General features: G+C 29.4%; 2 protein-coding genes across 3 annotated transcripts; both read right to left on the bottom strand.

Moving 5' to 3' along the window:
* Positions 1-2,105: 2,105 nt before the first annotated feature.
* LOC126679729 (uncharacterized) lies at positions 2,106-4,887 on the bottom strand. The gene is made up of 7 exons (XM_050374696.2): positions 4,744-4,887; positions 4,363-4,428; positions 4,216-4,265; positions 3,938-4,002; positions 2,642-2,733; positions 2,424-2,495; positions 2,106-2,332 (listed from the first exon to the last, which is right to left on the bottom strand). The coding sequence occupies exons 1-7, from the start codon at positions 4,744-4,746 to the stop codon at positions 2,294-2,296; spliced, it is 387 nt and encodes a 128-aa protein (XP_050230653.1). The 5' UTR covers positions 4,747-4,887; the 3' UTR covers positions 2,106-2,293.
* A 787-nt stretch (positions 4,888-5,674) lies between these two features.
* On the bottom strand, positions 5,675-8,305 carry LOC126683468 (uncharacterized). Of its 2 annotated transcripts, none has more exons than XM_050379376.2 (5): positions 7,397-8,305; positions 7,154-7,293; positions 6,410-6,553; positions 6,246-6,305; positions 5,675-6,106 (listed from the first exon to the last, which is right to left on the bottom strand). In XM_050379376.2, the coding sequence occupies exons 1-5, from the start codon at positions 7,554-7,556 to the stop codon at positions 5,930-5,932; spliced, it is 681 nt and encodes a 226-aa protein (XP_050235333.1). In that variant the 5' UTR covers positions 7,557-8,305; the 3' UTR covers positions 5,675-5,929. The 2 variants fall into 2 exon arrangements, with proteins under 2 accessions (XP_050235333.1, XP_050235332.1); XM_050379375.2 differs by having other exon boundaries at positions 6,410-6,556.
* Positions 8,306-17,068: the final 8,763 nt, after the last annotated feature.

The following is a 17,068-nucleotide window of genomic DNA, read 5'->3' on the forward strand; positions in this document are numbered from 1 at the left end:
GCCGATTCTTTCAATCATCTTCATGATTGGAAATTGTGTTTTAAAACCCAACCGGTGGTTAACCGTTTCGGTTGGTTTGATTAGTTAAATAAAAAATAAATATTTATAATATTATATATTGAGAATAAATCTCAAAATTAATTTTTTTATATACAATTAGAAAGTTAAGAGTGATGGATTATTATGGTTTTTGAATATACTAGTTTCGCATTACGTGCTATGCACGTGGCTCGTAACGTAACTCCTCAATGAACATATTAATAAATTTATTATAATTATATCAATTTTTTATTTATAATTAATATTAAATTAGTTAAGAATTTTTATAAAAGTTCGGTTATTAAATTTTCTTCTTTTTGTTTTATAATAACCATAATTAAATAATTAATTTAATTTTATTAATAATATCTTTAAAAATAATAAGATAGAAATTTAAATAATAATATATTGACCAAATACAGTATTTTAATTTTGTAGTTCAATCAAACTAAAAGATAGGTATTCCTATTAATTTGGAGACAATTTAGCTTTTTTTACATACTAAAATTTGAATTGGAGATAATTTAGCTACCTATTCTAATTAGGACTTTAATAACAATAGTGATTAATTAAATACCTAATTAGTTAATGACTATAAAACCTTTATTTAGTAGTAAACTGAAAAGGATTATTCAGTAAATTTGCCGGCCCCCCCCCCCCCCCCCATCCGTGCTTTTATATATAGTATAGATAACTTAGAGTCAAATAATTTGTTTTTAATTATTTTAATTAATTTAGGATAATATTTTATACTTTTTTAGGTCAAATTAAGAACAATAATCTGAATTTTAAATCAATGTAAAATAAAATCTTGTTATTTCAATTTTGAACTAATTTATATTGAATTAATTTATTTTCAATTGACCTAAAAATAAAAATATTATTCTTGATAAATTAAAATAGCGGAATTTGATCATAAAACACAAATTTACAGACGAGTTGACATTTTTCTCAAACATCTAATAAATAAATATTTTGATTTTTTTCACATTATGACTAATCCGTATTCAAATAGTAAAGGTCTCTTTCGAAAGGCAACTCAAAATTTTAAACACTTGCATCTCTGAATACAATTCGAACCTGCAATCTCATTTAAACCAAAAAAAAGTCCAATCAATTCACATGTGTTTTGAGGTTCAATTAGATTCTTAAACCACTGATTGAAAATATTCTTTTCCAAATCGCCAATCGGTGCACCGTTGACCTAGAAATCGTAAGTGAAACAAATTTTCATATATTTATATATGTGTGCGCTCTCTTATCCTCATCCAATCGAAATTAAATGCAGTTGTTTCATATCATCATCAACATTAATATTATTGTAATACTAAGCCTATGGGATTAGTACTTGATCTTTTTGGGTACCAATGGCAATTGGAAAATTTATTAAAATATGCATGTAATTTTCAATCATTCTTCATTTTAATATTATATTTATAAATTAATATAGTTATTCCCTTAATAATTAAGTACCTATCATTAAATTTTGAGTGATGCTGTATTATTATTATACAGACGCGGAATCATAATTTATTTTTAAAATGATAGTACTATAACATGAACATGCTGTTTGGTTCAGCTACTCGAAGACAAATATAAACAATTTGATCCTCAACAAAATTATCAAGGGACATCAATGGTACAAAATTGAAACTGGAAGACAATATAATTATAAATTACAATTTGAGAGAGAGAAAAAACCCAGAGAAACAAAAACCTAGAGTCATGGCACTGATATGGGAAAAAGACAAGAACAATGGTCATTGCAGTTCCGATCAAGATCAAATAATTCAAACTAAATATTCGCATTTTTAGCCGGTTTTGAACTTGATAAATTTAGAAAATTTTATCCTTAATTAATCAAAAATAAGGATATCTTCAAAAACAGGATGACCCATTGCCCCTATAATTAAACTAAACTAGCATTTTGTTATCATGCTATTCACAGTAGCCGGCTGGAACCACAGTGGTTCCAGTTCCAGCTCAAATGTATCGGTCGCATTCCAATTCCTAAAACTTTTTAGCATGCAACACTACTTTTTCCATATATTTTTATAGCTATCTCATAATCAAATACCAAAGTAGATTGTCAATGTCTTCCAGATTACACACTCATCAAAGAGAGTAAATAATGTTTCGACAGGCGCAAAACTACAAAGCCGCAGATGATTATATTTAAAATACATCACAATTTTAAAAGTAATTTTCCATGCATGTGATAACCAACAAAACACACATCATATATATGCATAAATTAATCATCATCGTCTAGTACACTCCGCCGCCTTTGGATCTGCAGTGTTAGGCATAAACATGTATGAGATTTAAAATGTACGAGTGTTATAGGAACATACCTGAAGAGAAAAGGAGAGTCGATGACTTACAGTGACTTTAGTCTGCTTGGATGCTTGACTGTTAAGCTGTTCCAGGAATGAAATTAGCCTCTCTTCAGATACCTAGAGACATTATAAACATTTCGTGTTTGAGTTAAAAAAAATTATTCAAGTCATAAGTTATGACCGACAGTTCTAAGCGGACCAACAGCACCACACAAGTATTAAACTTTAAACTATTTTCACTGCAGCAGCATTCCAACACCTACCTTCTCAACTATCTGACCCATTTGAGCAGCTCTAAGTAAAAGATCTTCAACACTTCTTGCCTTTTCAGGTTTAACTAAAGCAATTCGAGCAACTACAGATTGTGTAAAATAAGAGGAATCGAGTTAGTCCCAATAATGATCAAGACAAAATAAACGATTAAACTGAAACAAAGTTATTCATCTACACAGCTCAGAATGATTAGTTTCTGCTGAAGAACTACAAGAATATGGCTACAGATTAAACCGAAACATAGTAATTCATTTGATTGACATAAATCCCAGATATGAAGGTTAGCTCAAAGATCACATGCAGATATGGTTCATAGAGTGCGATCTAAATGTAGCAATACAAGTCACCTCAACGACACTTCAGGTTTATCTTGTCCACATAAAAAGGAGCAAAAGACGCTCTTAAAAGCATCTGGTTTTAGATCCTGAAAGCCTCACTTGCCACAAGAGCAGTCTAAAACACTATAAAGTTGGTCAGAATACTTTGGCGCATATAATTAGAGACAGCTACACCTGGACAAATGGCTTTCTTCCACCTAAAAGTAGAAATGTTGTACATGGAATCCATAATACAAACTGCGTATTCATGTGTACTTCAAAAAAATGTAATTCAAAGAAATTTTTCTGCTTAAATTAAGATAAAATATAACACCTTATAAATATGGCCATAAAAAATTACAAAAAATTAAATGATGTAGTATCACTGCATAAATACAACTGAAAACATAGGATAATAGATATAACCAATGACCAGACCGAAAAGAAAACCCTTTTCTTCTTTCCTTTAAGAAGCATTTGCATTTAAAACTTCTCACAAATTAAAAATGCAAAATAGCAACCTCTTAATTGTAGTGATTTCAGAAAAATAGAACCACACAATAGTCAACAGGAGAAGAAGCAACAATAAGTTCACGAAGCAAACTTAAAGAAGAAACAACAGATTCGTATCCACTAATATTTTCTTGTAGGGTTCTTTTTCTTCTTTATAATATTTTATAAACATTAATCAGGAGTTCATTTCTTGCCACTTCCTTGTCAGCTAAACATTCTTAACCATATAAATATATGTATATCAGATAATGTTCTTCGATACGATGCTACACATATATACTTAATAAATGACCAGCGCCACACTAGATCTACCATTGGTTCAGCTACTAAAACATAAACGAAGCAGTAATATGCTCTTCAATAACACAAACACAAAACAACGTTAATAATAAAAGCATTCTCTAACTACTAGCAACTAAATGCATTTTATAATTATAACTTCAGAAAAAAACCTACGTCTTTCCCGTGCTTCAGAAGATAAAATCTGACTAAGCATCATTTGCCTTCGCTCCTCAGCATTGCTATATTAAATACATTCATAGGTCAGACGTCAATGCACATAAAAGCACATATGCTAAATTTAACATGTCTGTCCGTGCATTCCAAAATCCGTCATCTAAATACAGCAACTGAATAACAACCCAGCCCCAAGAAACAACTGTTTTCTTTGGAAAAGAATAAGTCTTAACAATTAAAAACAGCTAACATGGAAACAAGAAAATTCACAAACTAACCTCTTAGCCTCTTCCTGGGCTTTTTGTTGTTCAGCGCCCTGCTGATTTCCCTGTTCATCCATAAATTCGAGTCATCTTAAAACCAAAACCAAAAGCTAGAAAATGCCATTTAATCTATGGACAAACAAACAGTAAAACTGTAATTACCATGCCCTGTTGAGCCATGAGCTCGCGCATTCTTCTCTCGCGGATCGCTTCCAACTCCGGATCAGCCTAAACATTCAGTGCAAGAAACAAAATTCAAAATTCCCAAATGCATAAATTAGGTCATGTGTAGAAAATCCGAAACCCTAGTCAATGAATAGTCAGCGCAAATATTTTATGCAAGTGAGTGTTGATTTGAAGTAAAGAATAAAATAATTCAACAAGATAACTATCATAAGATATAAAACAAACCCTAAATACATAAATTTTACAGAAACTTCAATTGTAAATTAGCAATTGCGGCAACTATAGCGCGAAAAACTTAAAATTAGCAATTTAAAAAACCCTAATTACAGATGAAGTGATAAGAAATTTAATACTTACCATTGAATTGAGCAACAGGGAACAATTGATTTACTTTTTTCTTTGAGAAAATGCGTTCTTCAATTGGGGAGGAAGGGACCGTTTGGTTACAAGGATTAGGATCCTTTTCTAATACTAAAGTATCTTTATTTATTTATTTACATTATTTAAATTTAGTTTATATTACATACTATCATATACACATAAGATTATTTTGAAATTCTAATGTTGGAAAACTTCTAAAACATGTAACTATCAGGAATATTATGAACTTTTACACTTGTTTAAAATTTATTTTATATTCTATTTAAAAAATATATATTTGATACTAATACTTTAATATTGATTTTAAGTTTATTCTGTATTTTTAGTTTTTTAAAATTCTAACATTAATTTTAATTTATCACATATCTTTTTACCTCGTCAATAAATTATAATATTGATTTTTATATAAATATTTTAATTATAGCTCATTTTTGTTTAAAATTATAATATTTATGAATCATATTATTACTTCATCTAATATGGAAATTCGCCTTTTAAAATTAAAATTAAAAATAAAATTAAAATGGCACGCTAATTCCGTCACTTATATATTCTTCTATGGATAACCTCTATTGCATTATAGAATAATTTTCAAGTGAAATACATCATATAAACAGTTAATTGTTTTCTCAAAAAATAAATAGTTAACAGCATTTGTTAATTTAAAAGAGGAGATAGTTTACAAATATATGATTAAATATTGACGAAAATAAGAAAAATTACTAAAAAATTAATTTCGTTAATATTGAAAGCTGAAAACAAAGGTAAAGAGAAGATAAGATATAGCTTATGGTTAGAATAGTAAAAAAAAAGTATGAATAAAAAATATAAATTCAACTATATTTAAATCAGTATGAGAAAAGAAAAATCATTTCGGTACTGTATAACCCACAAGAGATGACAAACATAGCAGCAAAAGACTTGAACATACTATAAATTTTTTAAACATTGCATTCTATTGCTATATTTTGATTTAAAATCATATTTAGAAAAACAATGTGTATTCCAATCTTTACTGTGCTAAAAAATTACATTCATAAAAAAATGAAAAGCTGATCAAATTATCAGTAAAAACTGGATGGTGAATATAAATTTCCGTCTTGCGTCAAAAACCGAGTTAGATGCTTGAATGGGACTTGCGACAGTATCGAAATACGATCAGCTACATCAGACAGCCAACATATTGTGCTCGACGATATTTACTCTGAAGTTGTGGCCATTGTACGAAAAACTGATCAGCTATGCGTAGCTTATAGAGAAGCAAACCACTTAAAGATAGCCTTTGCACTCTTGCTATACTCTCAACATAAAAAATACTTGACCATGTAATCCCTACCACCTGCAGCAAAAACTGAAATGTTAAGTGATCAACTTCAATACCATCTCAGCCCTTCCTTCAGCTGGTTTTGGCTTGCCCGTTTGGAAAAGAAACACAATGCGAAGATTAAAGGTTGATGATGATCGGAAAGAAATCTGACCTTGAATAGGAATGCAATTACGCATAGAGGAATGCAAGTTCCAGGTCCGTTGCAAAGAACCTGAGATTATCAAAAGTAGAAACACCCGGTATAAGCCAAATAAAGCATTTTCTCGGATAACTTAAGTCGAGAAAAGTGAAACAAATTCATATTAACTATATTACCACTTCCGGTCTGATTTTAATCATTATCCACAATGCATGAGCAACAGCCAATAAAGTTGTCCAAATCGACGTTAAATATGACTGGCCAACTTCCCTGCTTCTGTAAATTTGCATGTACTTAGCTGAGACCCTTTTGCCCTGATGCTGCTGCCATCAAACCCCAATTCTTAGTCATGCACTTTAGGAAACATCCATCGGTCAGTATTAAAAGGAAGCAAAATGCATTAATGAAACTTCAACAGACAGAAACTCCAAGCACCTAACAAGGATACATCTAAGCCTAAAACTTAACAATTTTTTCAATTTAACACAAATTATTGCAAAATAGTAGTGTTGTGACCTTTGTCAACTGCAAACAGAGACAGTATGTAAAGCAAGAGAGAGATATTGATCAGGTACAAAGGCAATCTATGTTCACCATCGGAAACTCCAACTTAGAATTTGGCTGAATAACAGAAGTAAATAACCTTTAATAATAATATATTATATGTACAAACTTAAAAATAAACATTTCAATCGCATCTTTGAAATAAAGGATTTTCTTATTATAGATAGACCTCAGCACAAATGAAGGTAAAAATATCAGTAAACATACTATGCAAATAGTAAATTCCAGTTTTCAGCAAATCCAGCAAGTAGACGATGCAGATGCATTCAAAACAGCATTATTCATTTAAAAGCAAAAAACAAAGGAAACAAACAGTGGCCAAAGATTGGAATAGATTAAGAACAACTTTCATCTACCATATCAACTAAAGAGTCCTCCAAAACACAGGCCTTTTGCAGACTCATTTTATCCGTAGCAGCTGCAATATAAAATCTAGGTGTAAATCTATCTTTCTGAAGTAAAGCCACCACATTAATCATCTCCGCAGTGTGGCCCCCTAAAACAACGACAAAAACAAAATAAAAGAAATACCAAAATTCATTCAAAAAACATTTTTAACAAAAGAATAAGTTAATCAACATATCCATTAATGAGCTCACCTGAACCCAAAACAATTAGAGTACTCAGAGGCTTTAGGGAATCAGCTCGCAAGGGCTTTCCAGTTCGATAAAGGACATAAAAAATGCGAGCAACCGCACTGAAAACTAGGCTAATGATGATAACCAAAACTAAAAAGAGACTTCCATCTGCGGTCTCCATTACTCGAAACTATATCACAGTAGGCTCCCCGAGAAATACGAAGTAAAAAACAGTCAAGCTTCAATTTGTCATTACACTACTAAATATGGTTGGCCACAATCATGGTAATTCCGAATGTAGCTCAAATCATAATCGTGTATACTATAAATATATAACTTCTTGTCACTATTTCAGAAATAAAAGAGCATCTTTCTCATGATTCAACACAAAAAACAAAAATCAGAATAAACATCGTTCGCCTTTACTCCGCATACACCCTACATATTACCGAATGAACTGATAAAATTAGGCAACAGTTTACGCGAAAAGCATTACAATGCAAGATTAGCCTATTTGATTACTTTTAATCTTATCAAAACTTAAAAATATATTTCTTTAAAACAGCAAGCAATTCCAAAAATAACCAATCTAGACTATGGAATAATGTTCTAAAATCAATTTTAAAAAGTTAAAAACTCCTAAATAAATGTAAGCAATAAAAATTCAGACAAATAATCAAAATAATTATTTACAACCATTGGCGTAGAGAAATTAGACAATTAGCTACAGTTTAATAAATCAATTTTGTAATAAAAGCAATTAAAAATCAAACAAAGAATCAAAATCGTACTGTCATAAAAATAAACTCTGAAAATAAATCAACTGTATATAAGGAATTAGAGATAACTAAACATTGATGATCAAATCAGTAAATGCAGAGTGTTATTGTCTGTGTTTAATTGTTTCAGTAAATTCAACAAAAACTGTGATTTTGCAAGAGAGCAGCGGACACAGCGAGAGAAAGAGCCTATGGTGTTTAACTTAATAATCAACACCTGAACTTTCATTCTTTTTACAATTTAGTCCTCCAACTTCACATTTGTTTAATTGACCTTATATTTTAACTTTTTATGATTCGTGAATCCTAATCAATTATACTATACATTAATTCAAAACTGAAAGCAAACGACATAAAATTTAATACCTTATATTTTGTATCTATTGTATGAAGAAATTTTTATATAGATTCAGTCCAGCATGTCATCCGTGTACTAAACCTATCACATTATGACACGTCATTAAAATGATGGCAATATTGTAATATTACTATTCAAAAGGTTTAATATTTACAAAGCTAATCTCTAACTTACAAAGGTTGAATTTTTCAAAGCTAAACTCTAACTTACATTTGATTTTTCAAGACTAATTAAAAACCCATAATGAAAATAATAAATACTCTAACTAACTAGAACAACAAGCAATCAATATGAAGACTTGATGCAAAAATAAATTTGAGAGCTTTTGAGTTGTTGAGAGTTTTGAGTTTTTACAATAATTGTTCTAACTACACAGATGGGTTAGAACAAGTCTTTTATAGGCTCCTTGATGATGTGTCAAAGTTCCATTGGTTCAAGCCATTTTCTTCCCGTTATAATGGAAAACTTCTGAAAATCAGCTCCCAGACATATTATACGATCGTTTAAATATATGCACGATCGTTTATGTCCAACGGTTATGAAGAAATTTGAAATATGGAAATTAACATGATCGTGAAAATCTTTACAGGATCGTGCATTGATGGTTTACACGATCGTTTAGGTCGCAGTAACTGAAGAAGTGCGGAAAAATGATTTGCACGATCATGTAAAATTTACATGATCGTGCAAATGGCTAAACTTATTTGCACGATTATACAAAAGGCTAAACTTAGAAAAGGTGAAAAACAATTAAAATCTACGTAAAAATTTAAGCAAAACGTTAGAAAACGATAAATGCCAATTGATTGAATATATCTATCTATAACTATTCTATAAGTGTGAAGGGGGGGGGGACAGGCAAATTTACAACATTAGCTTTCAATAATTAAAAAAATTACGAAGTTAAGTATAAATCTAATTCTAATAATAAAAATGCATTTAATTTAAAAACAAACTCTTAATTATTTTAAGTGAAGTTGTTTTAATTAAGTAGAAGTCTAATTTAGATAGAATTTGTTTTTTTTAAGTCTTTTATTTTTATTGGTTTAGTGATTCTATATATATATAAACAATGACGCCGAATAATATTATGGGTGCACTAGAAAAAAAATAGCTGGGTTTGAAGATATGAAGGTTTGCAAAATAAATTATCCAAGTTTGCAGAAAATCATCTCCTGGATCCTGCTGCAGAAATTATTATAGCAGAGGGCGAAGCAATGCTGTTCCGGCTTAGAGCAAGAATTCTGTATCAAAAGTGTTATGGTGGAAAGTGATAATATTCAGTTGATAAATGCCTTGAACTCGGATATCTGCCTATTTGAATGAGATTGGAGATATTGTGAATGACATTAAGCAGTCAGCGTATAACTTGGGGTTATGTAGGTAGAGAAGCGAACCAATTAGCTCATGAGCTAGCTGCTCTAGCAAGAATGGCAATTGTTGGACTAATAATTTGCCTCCAGTTTTGGATGATATCATGATGCGTGATAAAATGGGAAAAGTTGGTGGAAGTGGAGTAGTCATTTAATTTTTAGTTTTCCTTTATGTTATTTGTTTTTCATAAAAAAAAGTAAAATTATCCAAGTAGATCAGTTTTGAAGGCTCTAGCTAATATAAGTTTATATGTTTGTTGATTTTACATATTAATTTATATTATCAAAAGGTTAGTGCGTTGTTTTGTCTCGCTCGTATTACCTAAAATCTCTTATATTTCTTTAGTTTTCTCACATTAGATTTAGACTTTTAGTAGAATTATACTAACTAATTTATATTAGTTTTATTACAATTTTAAAAATTATTTTGCATGAACACATTCCTCTTTATAGTGAAAAAGAATGATTGGGTTTATTAAGAATATAATTAATATTAAAATAATAAAATTTAAATAGAGTAATACAAATAAAAATATTATAGATTATTGAAGAGTTTAACTCCAACTCACATAAATATCATAAATTGAACAGTTTAACTCCAACTCATATAATTATCATAAAGAAAAATAATCTCTACGTAAAAAACTATTCAAAATTTATAGATGATAAATACTAAGAGTTTAACTTCAATTCAATTTCAATTACCTAAAACATGACTAAATTTTAGTATATACAAACTTAATCACTGTGATTACACTGTGATTTCATTTTAGGTAAAAAAATTCTTCAATTAGGAAATACATAATTTAATAATATTTAATATAACGGAGTACATAAATATTACTTATGTACACTAATTAATTTTAATAAAAAATTTAAATTAATTTATTACAAAATAAAAATTAAATTAATGTTTAATATATATAATGGGTATTCATAAAATCTAATTGGTTGCCTAAAAATAAATAGGTTATTTTATTTAAATATTATATTTAATAATTTTATTATAATTTTACTATATATATATATATATATATATATATATAACGGGTCATATGAATATTGCTCACGTGCGTAGCACGTGGCGAAAAACTAGTACTATATATAAAAGCACGGATGGGGGGGGGGGGGGACAGGCACATTTACCAAACAGCCCTTTATAATCTATTACTAATTTATAACTTAAGTTAAGGTTTAATAGTCTTTTAATAAATAATTGTAAAATTGGAATATTAGTTTGCTAAGGAAACAACAAGTTTAATTTGAATAAAGAACTACTAAGTTTAATTTTCAAACAAATTTATTTTTATTACTTATTCGAACAACGTATTTTAGGTTACCAAAAATACAAGAAACCTTTAATAGGAATGGCCTAATGTCTTAGTTAGATGTGCTCTTTTCCCATGCCTATGCCCATATATAAGGATCAGAGAATTATTATCAATGGAAACAAATGCAAATTTCTTCGCCCAAATTTTGCAAATTGCGGTGAAAATTGGTGACAATTGGGTTAATTGTGGCCATTTATAATCGTGTCATCCATTGCAATAACTCATCAATATTCAAGATCCTGTATAAGGATTAGAGAATTATTAAGTGTTGGTAATGGTGTATATATAAATTGATCAGCAATGTTGGTAAATATTAACCACTATATTTAAGAAATTTTAATAAATGATTATAATTTTATTTATATATTTTCATATTATATTAGATAATCATATTTAAAAAATAATATTCTAACAAATATATACTCAAAATTTACAGGTAGATTTGAATAGAAAAAAAGTATATTATTAAAAAAAAATAGGAAAATATTAAATTAACATTATACGTTTTTTAGTTAATTTTGCTATCTTTATTTAAGTAAAATTATTATTCAAATACTTTTTGGACTAATATTATTAGTCTCAACAATGTTATGGACGAGATTATATTTATAATTCAACATAATAAAAAATATAAATATCTCCTTAAATTATATATCAAACAATAGTTTTGCTAATTTAGATATAAATTTAGAATTTGCACTCTTATTTTTATGTGAATGAATTAATAAAGAAGTTGTTTTATGGGCTAATAATCACCCACGGCCCCTGACTTTAGGGGTACCTTACGACAAACCCCCTGATAAAAAAAACGATCAGTAAACCCCCTAATCTTTGTGGCGGCGCTCGCTAAACCCCTTTTGGACGAAAATACCCCTGGCGCCGTCTTTTTTGGTCAACTGACTTTCAAAAAAAAAAAAAAAAAATCTGACAGCGCCACGTCAGCTGACACGTCATCGAAAATTCATAAAAAATTAAAACACCTAAAATACCCCCATATTTAATTAAAAATTAAATAAAATAACCCAACTCAACTTTATCTAACCCAAACAATTCAATCAACCCAAACACAAACGACCCAACCACCGCCACCCGACCAACCCGGCACCCGACCACCGCCGGAAAATTTTCCGGTCATCTTCTCCGAGATGACCGGAAAATTTTCCGGTCATACTCAGATCTGTTCTTGGAACAGATCCACCATGGATCTGTTCCAAGAACAGATCCACCATGGATTAACGCCAAATCTACATCTGATCCTTGGATTAGCATTAACAGGCAAAACCAATAGCTTCCTGTAATGACCCAAAACCCAATAACAAGTGATCAGTACTCTAGCAAATCAAGAAACATAAACAAAAGATAAACAAAAAATTAATAATAAGTTCTATGATGAAGACCTGCTATTGAGATTAGAAGGCTTAAAAGATGGACAAAGTGATGAAGAACTGGTGAGCGTAGATGAAGAAGAAATAATAGACTTAGCATCCATTTTGGTATTGAATATTCTTGAATCTGTCAATTTAACTTGTAATGATTTGAAGAACTATGGAAGATTCTTATATAATATGTCAAATTGGTAGCAGTATGGCAATGGAGGTTAGAGTGGATATGTTCTTGAACAGATCCGTCGCCGGATCTGTTCAAGAACAGATCCCGTCGCCGGATCTGTTCAAGAACAGATCCCAGCGCCGGATCTGTTCTTGAACAGATCCATGGTGTGGATCTGTCAAGAACAGATCCACCGTGGATCTGTTCTTGAATAGATCCACCGGATCTGTTCCAAGAACAGATCCATGGTGGATCTGTTCCAAGAACAGATCTGAGTATGACCGGAAAATTTTCCGGTCATCTCGGAGAAGATGACCGGAAAATTTTCCGGCGGTGGTCGGGCGGTGGGTTGGTCGGGTGGCGGTGGTTGGGTCGGTTAATTAAATGGTTTAGATTGGATTGATTTATTTTATTTTTGTCTTTTTCTAAATTAAATTTGGGGTATTTTGGGTGTTTAAAATTTTTATGGTATTGTGCTGACGTGGCAGCTGACGTGGCGCCGTCAGATTTTTTTTTTTTTCCAAAAAAATGACAGTTGACTGAAAAAAAAAAACGGCACCAGGGATATTTTCGTCATATTTGGGGTTTAGGGGGTTTAGCGAGCGCCGCCACAAAGATTAGGGAGTTTACTGATCGTTTTTTTTTATCAGGGGGTTTGTCGTAAGGTACCCCTAAAGTCAGGGGCCGTGGGTGATTATTAGCCTGTTTTATGGTTTTAAAGTTTGATTGGAGCCAAGTATTAAGCTTACTTTTTTATATTTTATATGATTATATTTTACATAAACAATTAATACTAAAAAAATTATAATTTAAGCTAATTATAAATTATATTTTAATTTTGATTATTAAAATTAAAATACTATTGGTATACTAAATGAAATAAAATATTACTAAAAATTCAATATAATAGTTTATAAAAATAATAATTACCCTATTAATAAATTAATACTATTTAATATTCATTATTATAAATTATAAATTAGCATATAAACTATTACTCAATAAAGTAAACTTCTACTACTATTTAAGTATAATTATAATTTAAGCTAATTATAAATTATATTTTAATTTTGATTATTAAAATTAAAATACCATTGGTATACTAAATGAAATAAAATATTACTACAACTTCAATATAATAGTTTATAAAAATAATAATTACCCTATTAATAAATTAATACTATTTAATATTCATTATTATAAATTGTAAATTAGCATATAAACTATTACTCAATAAAGTAAACTTCTACTACTATTTATGTATAATTAATTATAGAAAAATACAATTAAATTATTAATAAATTATAATTATTTTACATTATTTTTAATCTAATTATTAAAATTATACTACCATCATCGACATATCACATTACGAGCCACGTGCGTAGCACGTAAAGTGATACTAGTCAAAATAAAGGGTATAGAAACACATGGTCCAACAAGTTTACTTAATGGTTCTTCAATTTTAATCCACAACTGAGAGACCCTTCCGTTAATTTGAGAGAATCGTTTAACAGAACTAAAACTGAGATAGCAAACCGTTTAAAAATAAGGTAGCAAATCGTTTAATAAAATTAAAGTGAGAGCACATCATTCACGAAATTAAAGATGAGATACCAAATCGTTTAAAGTAAATGTCGAAATTAACGGAAGGGCCTAATAATTAACAGAATTGAAACTGAAGGACTATTAAATAAACTTTTGAAATATCAAATATCAAATTGTTAATTATAATATACCTCATAAATCTCAAAGTAATTTGCTCTATAAATACCCACTATTAGTACTTTTATTTTAGGCATAAACTCACTATAATGGATTTAATTGGCAGCAATGATGTGTGGAGAGATTTTTAGGTAGACTTAGTATACCACGTCATCTGTGAACTAGTCTATCATATTATGACACGTTATTAAAATAATGGCATTATCATAATTTTGTTTATTACTTATTTACACTTTTTGAATAGCAATATTACGATAGTGCCATTATTTTAATGACGTGTCATAATATGACAAGTTTAGTCCACGGATGACGTGGTGGACTGAGTTTACCTAAGAATTTCTCTGATGTGTGACCACTTAATAAACGTTAAGCGAAAAGAAAAATCATAATAGTACATCATAATAATAATTAGGGATAAAATTAATTTGAATGCGATTAGAAATTTGCCTCCAAATTAAATTAACTCACCTCTGACATTTAAATTAACTCACCTCTGACAAATTAAATTAAGGCCAAATTAAATTAGCTCGTCTCACGTTTTAGAAATTTAAAATTTCTACCTTAATATTTTGACAAATATACCAATACTCACCTCTGACATTTAACTGCGATTATTATTATTATTAATAATAATAATATTATTATTATTATTATTATTATTATTATTATTATTAAAAGTTCAAATCGTTAAAATAAAATTCATATTAATATCTGAACTAATTTTTTTATAGAACTAAAAAAATTAAAATAAAGTTAAATAAATTTTAAAAAATAATCATAAATATTAACAAAATCACAATTTATTAAGAATTAGTTTATTTTATCTATCCAAAAAACGCATATGTTGTCCTCGTTGAGATTACAAGTTATTCAAAACTAATTAACAACCCCCCTATATGTTGGCATTGGACATCATCTCAAAGCATAGTAAAACTTGGAAAACTTCAAGGTCTTCGATTAGAAATTCCCGTAAAACTAATAATTCAAAAACAAAACAAAAAAATTACTACCACATAACAAGCGGATATTGCATGCCAACGAACCAGCCAACGAACTTCTCATACTTTATTTCACATCTGAAATTCATTTGCCTCCTCTTCGTATTCTTTACTTTAATCAAATAAATTCCGTGATTCTTAACTAAATTTGCATCAATCGTGACTACGAAAGTCAAAATTCCACTCTCCATTTCACCAATAAGTTGTTTTCCTACTCCTGTTTCGTTGAAACTGACTGAATCCGCGACGATATAAGCTTGCATTTTCGAAACACGCCACTGAGATTGATAGAAATGCGGAATCACGACGGAAGATATTTTCATATCTTTAAAGAAAACACTAGTTTCAATATTTTGATAAAATAGTGGAATATAATTAGGGCTCGTGAGAGTAAAATTTACTATCCAATTAGCGGTTATATGAGAAGAAGAGACATTGAAATATGTACCGAACTATGTCGGACACTAAAAAGCTTAGATAGAAAAGCATCGTTAGAGGGATAATTGACATTGCAAACCAAAGAAGCAGTTTCCTGCTAGAAGCTGTCGTCTCGCCGGAGGACGTCGCGGTGTGAGTGACATTGCCACCGTATCTCACAACAGGGTCTCCGTCAGCTTCTTGATGTGGCATTGGGTAGCACCTGATTCTGACGCAGAATAAATATATTTAATCAAACTTGTACACAAGAAAAAAAAATTAGAGAGAGATAAAATGTGTTTCTAGCTTATTGAGAGTTATATATATATATATATATCTGAGCCACATTAGGAGTATACTTGCTTATTTGGAGTATGAATAATAAATAATTAATCAACTTTTACAAATAACTTTTTAATTTACAATTTTTTTTGTTTCTAATTACATCAAACTAATATATTTGTTACTAATGGACTTCACAAATTTTACATTGTTATATTAGTTTCAAAGTTATTATTATTATTTATTTAAAATAGAAATGTAAAACGTGAAAGAATTTCCTAAGTTGACTACTAATTTAGAATACCAATTTGAAAAGTCATACATCTCTTTTATTTTTTCTTACAAATAGAAAACAATATCCGTTATTTTTTTTTCCGCTTCGACTGCCGTCAATAGTTTATATTTTCCATTATCGGTAGCCATTTCTAATCTTATTTGTTTCAGAATAAAATAAACAATCGACTCCTTTTTATCTTTTTTGTTTTTGTTGGTAAATCTATCGACTGAACGCATCAATTTCAATATATTTACAAATCAAGAATCAGAGATAGATCAAGACTTCTCAAAACTGAAGATGAAATTGTTTATAAGTTATATTAGTTTTTTTTATATACTTTATTACAACGATTATCTTTTTTTACGAAAATTTCGGTGTCTTTTTTCTATGAAAGGTTGATTTGTCTTTTTTATAAAGGATTGATGAGTTTTTTTGTTCGACGGAGACGAATTGATCTTATTGTAGTGGACAAAACTTTGTATATTATTCCTTGTCAGGTGATCAGAAGCGGTTATACCCTTTTTAAATTCTTACATTTGTAACTGCTTGATATTAATGAACGATTATTTGATTGTTAAAAAATAACTACTAGTTTAGATCCATTT

Source organism: Mercurialis annua, linkage group LG5 (assembly GCF_937616625.2).
Source record: "Mercurialis annua linkage group LG5, ddMerAnnu1.2, whole genome shotgun sequence".
Taxonomy (NCBI): domain Eukaryota; kingdom Viridiplantae; phylum Streptophyta; class Magnoliopsida; order Malpighiales; family Euphorbiaceae; genus Mercurialis; species Mercurialis annua.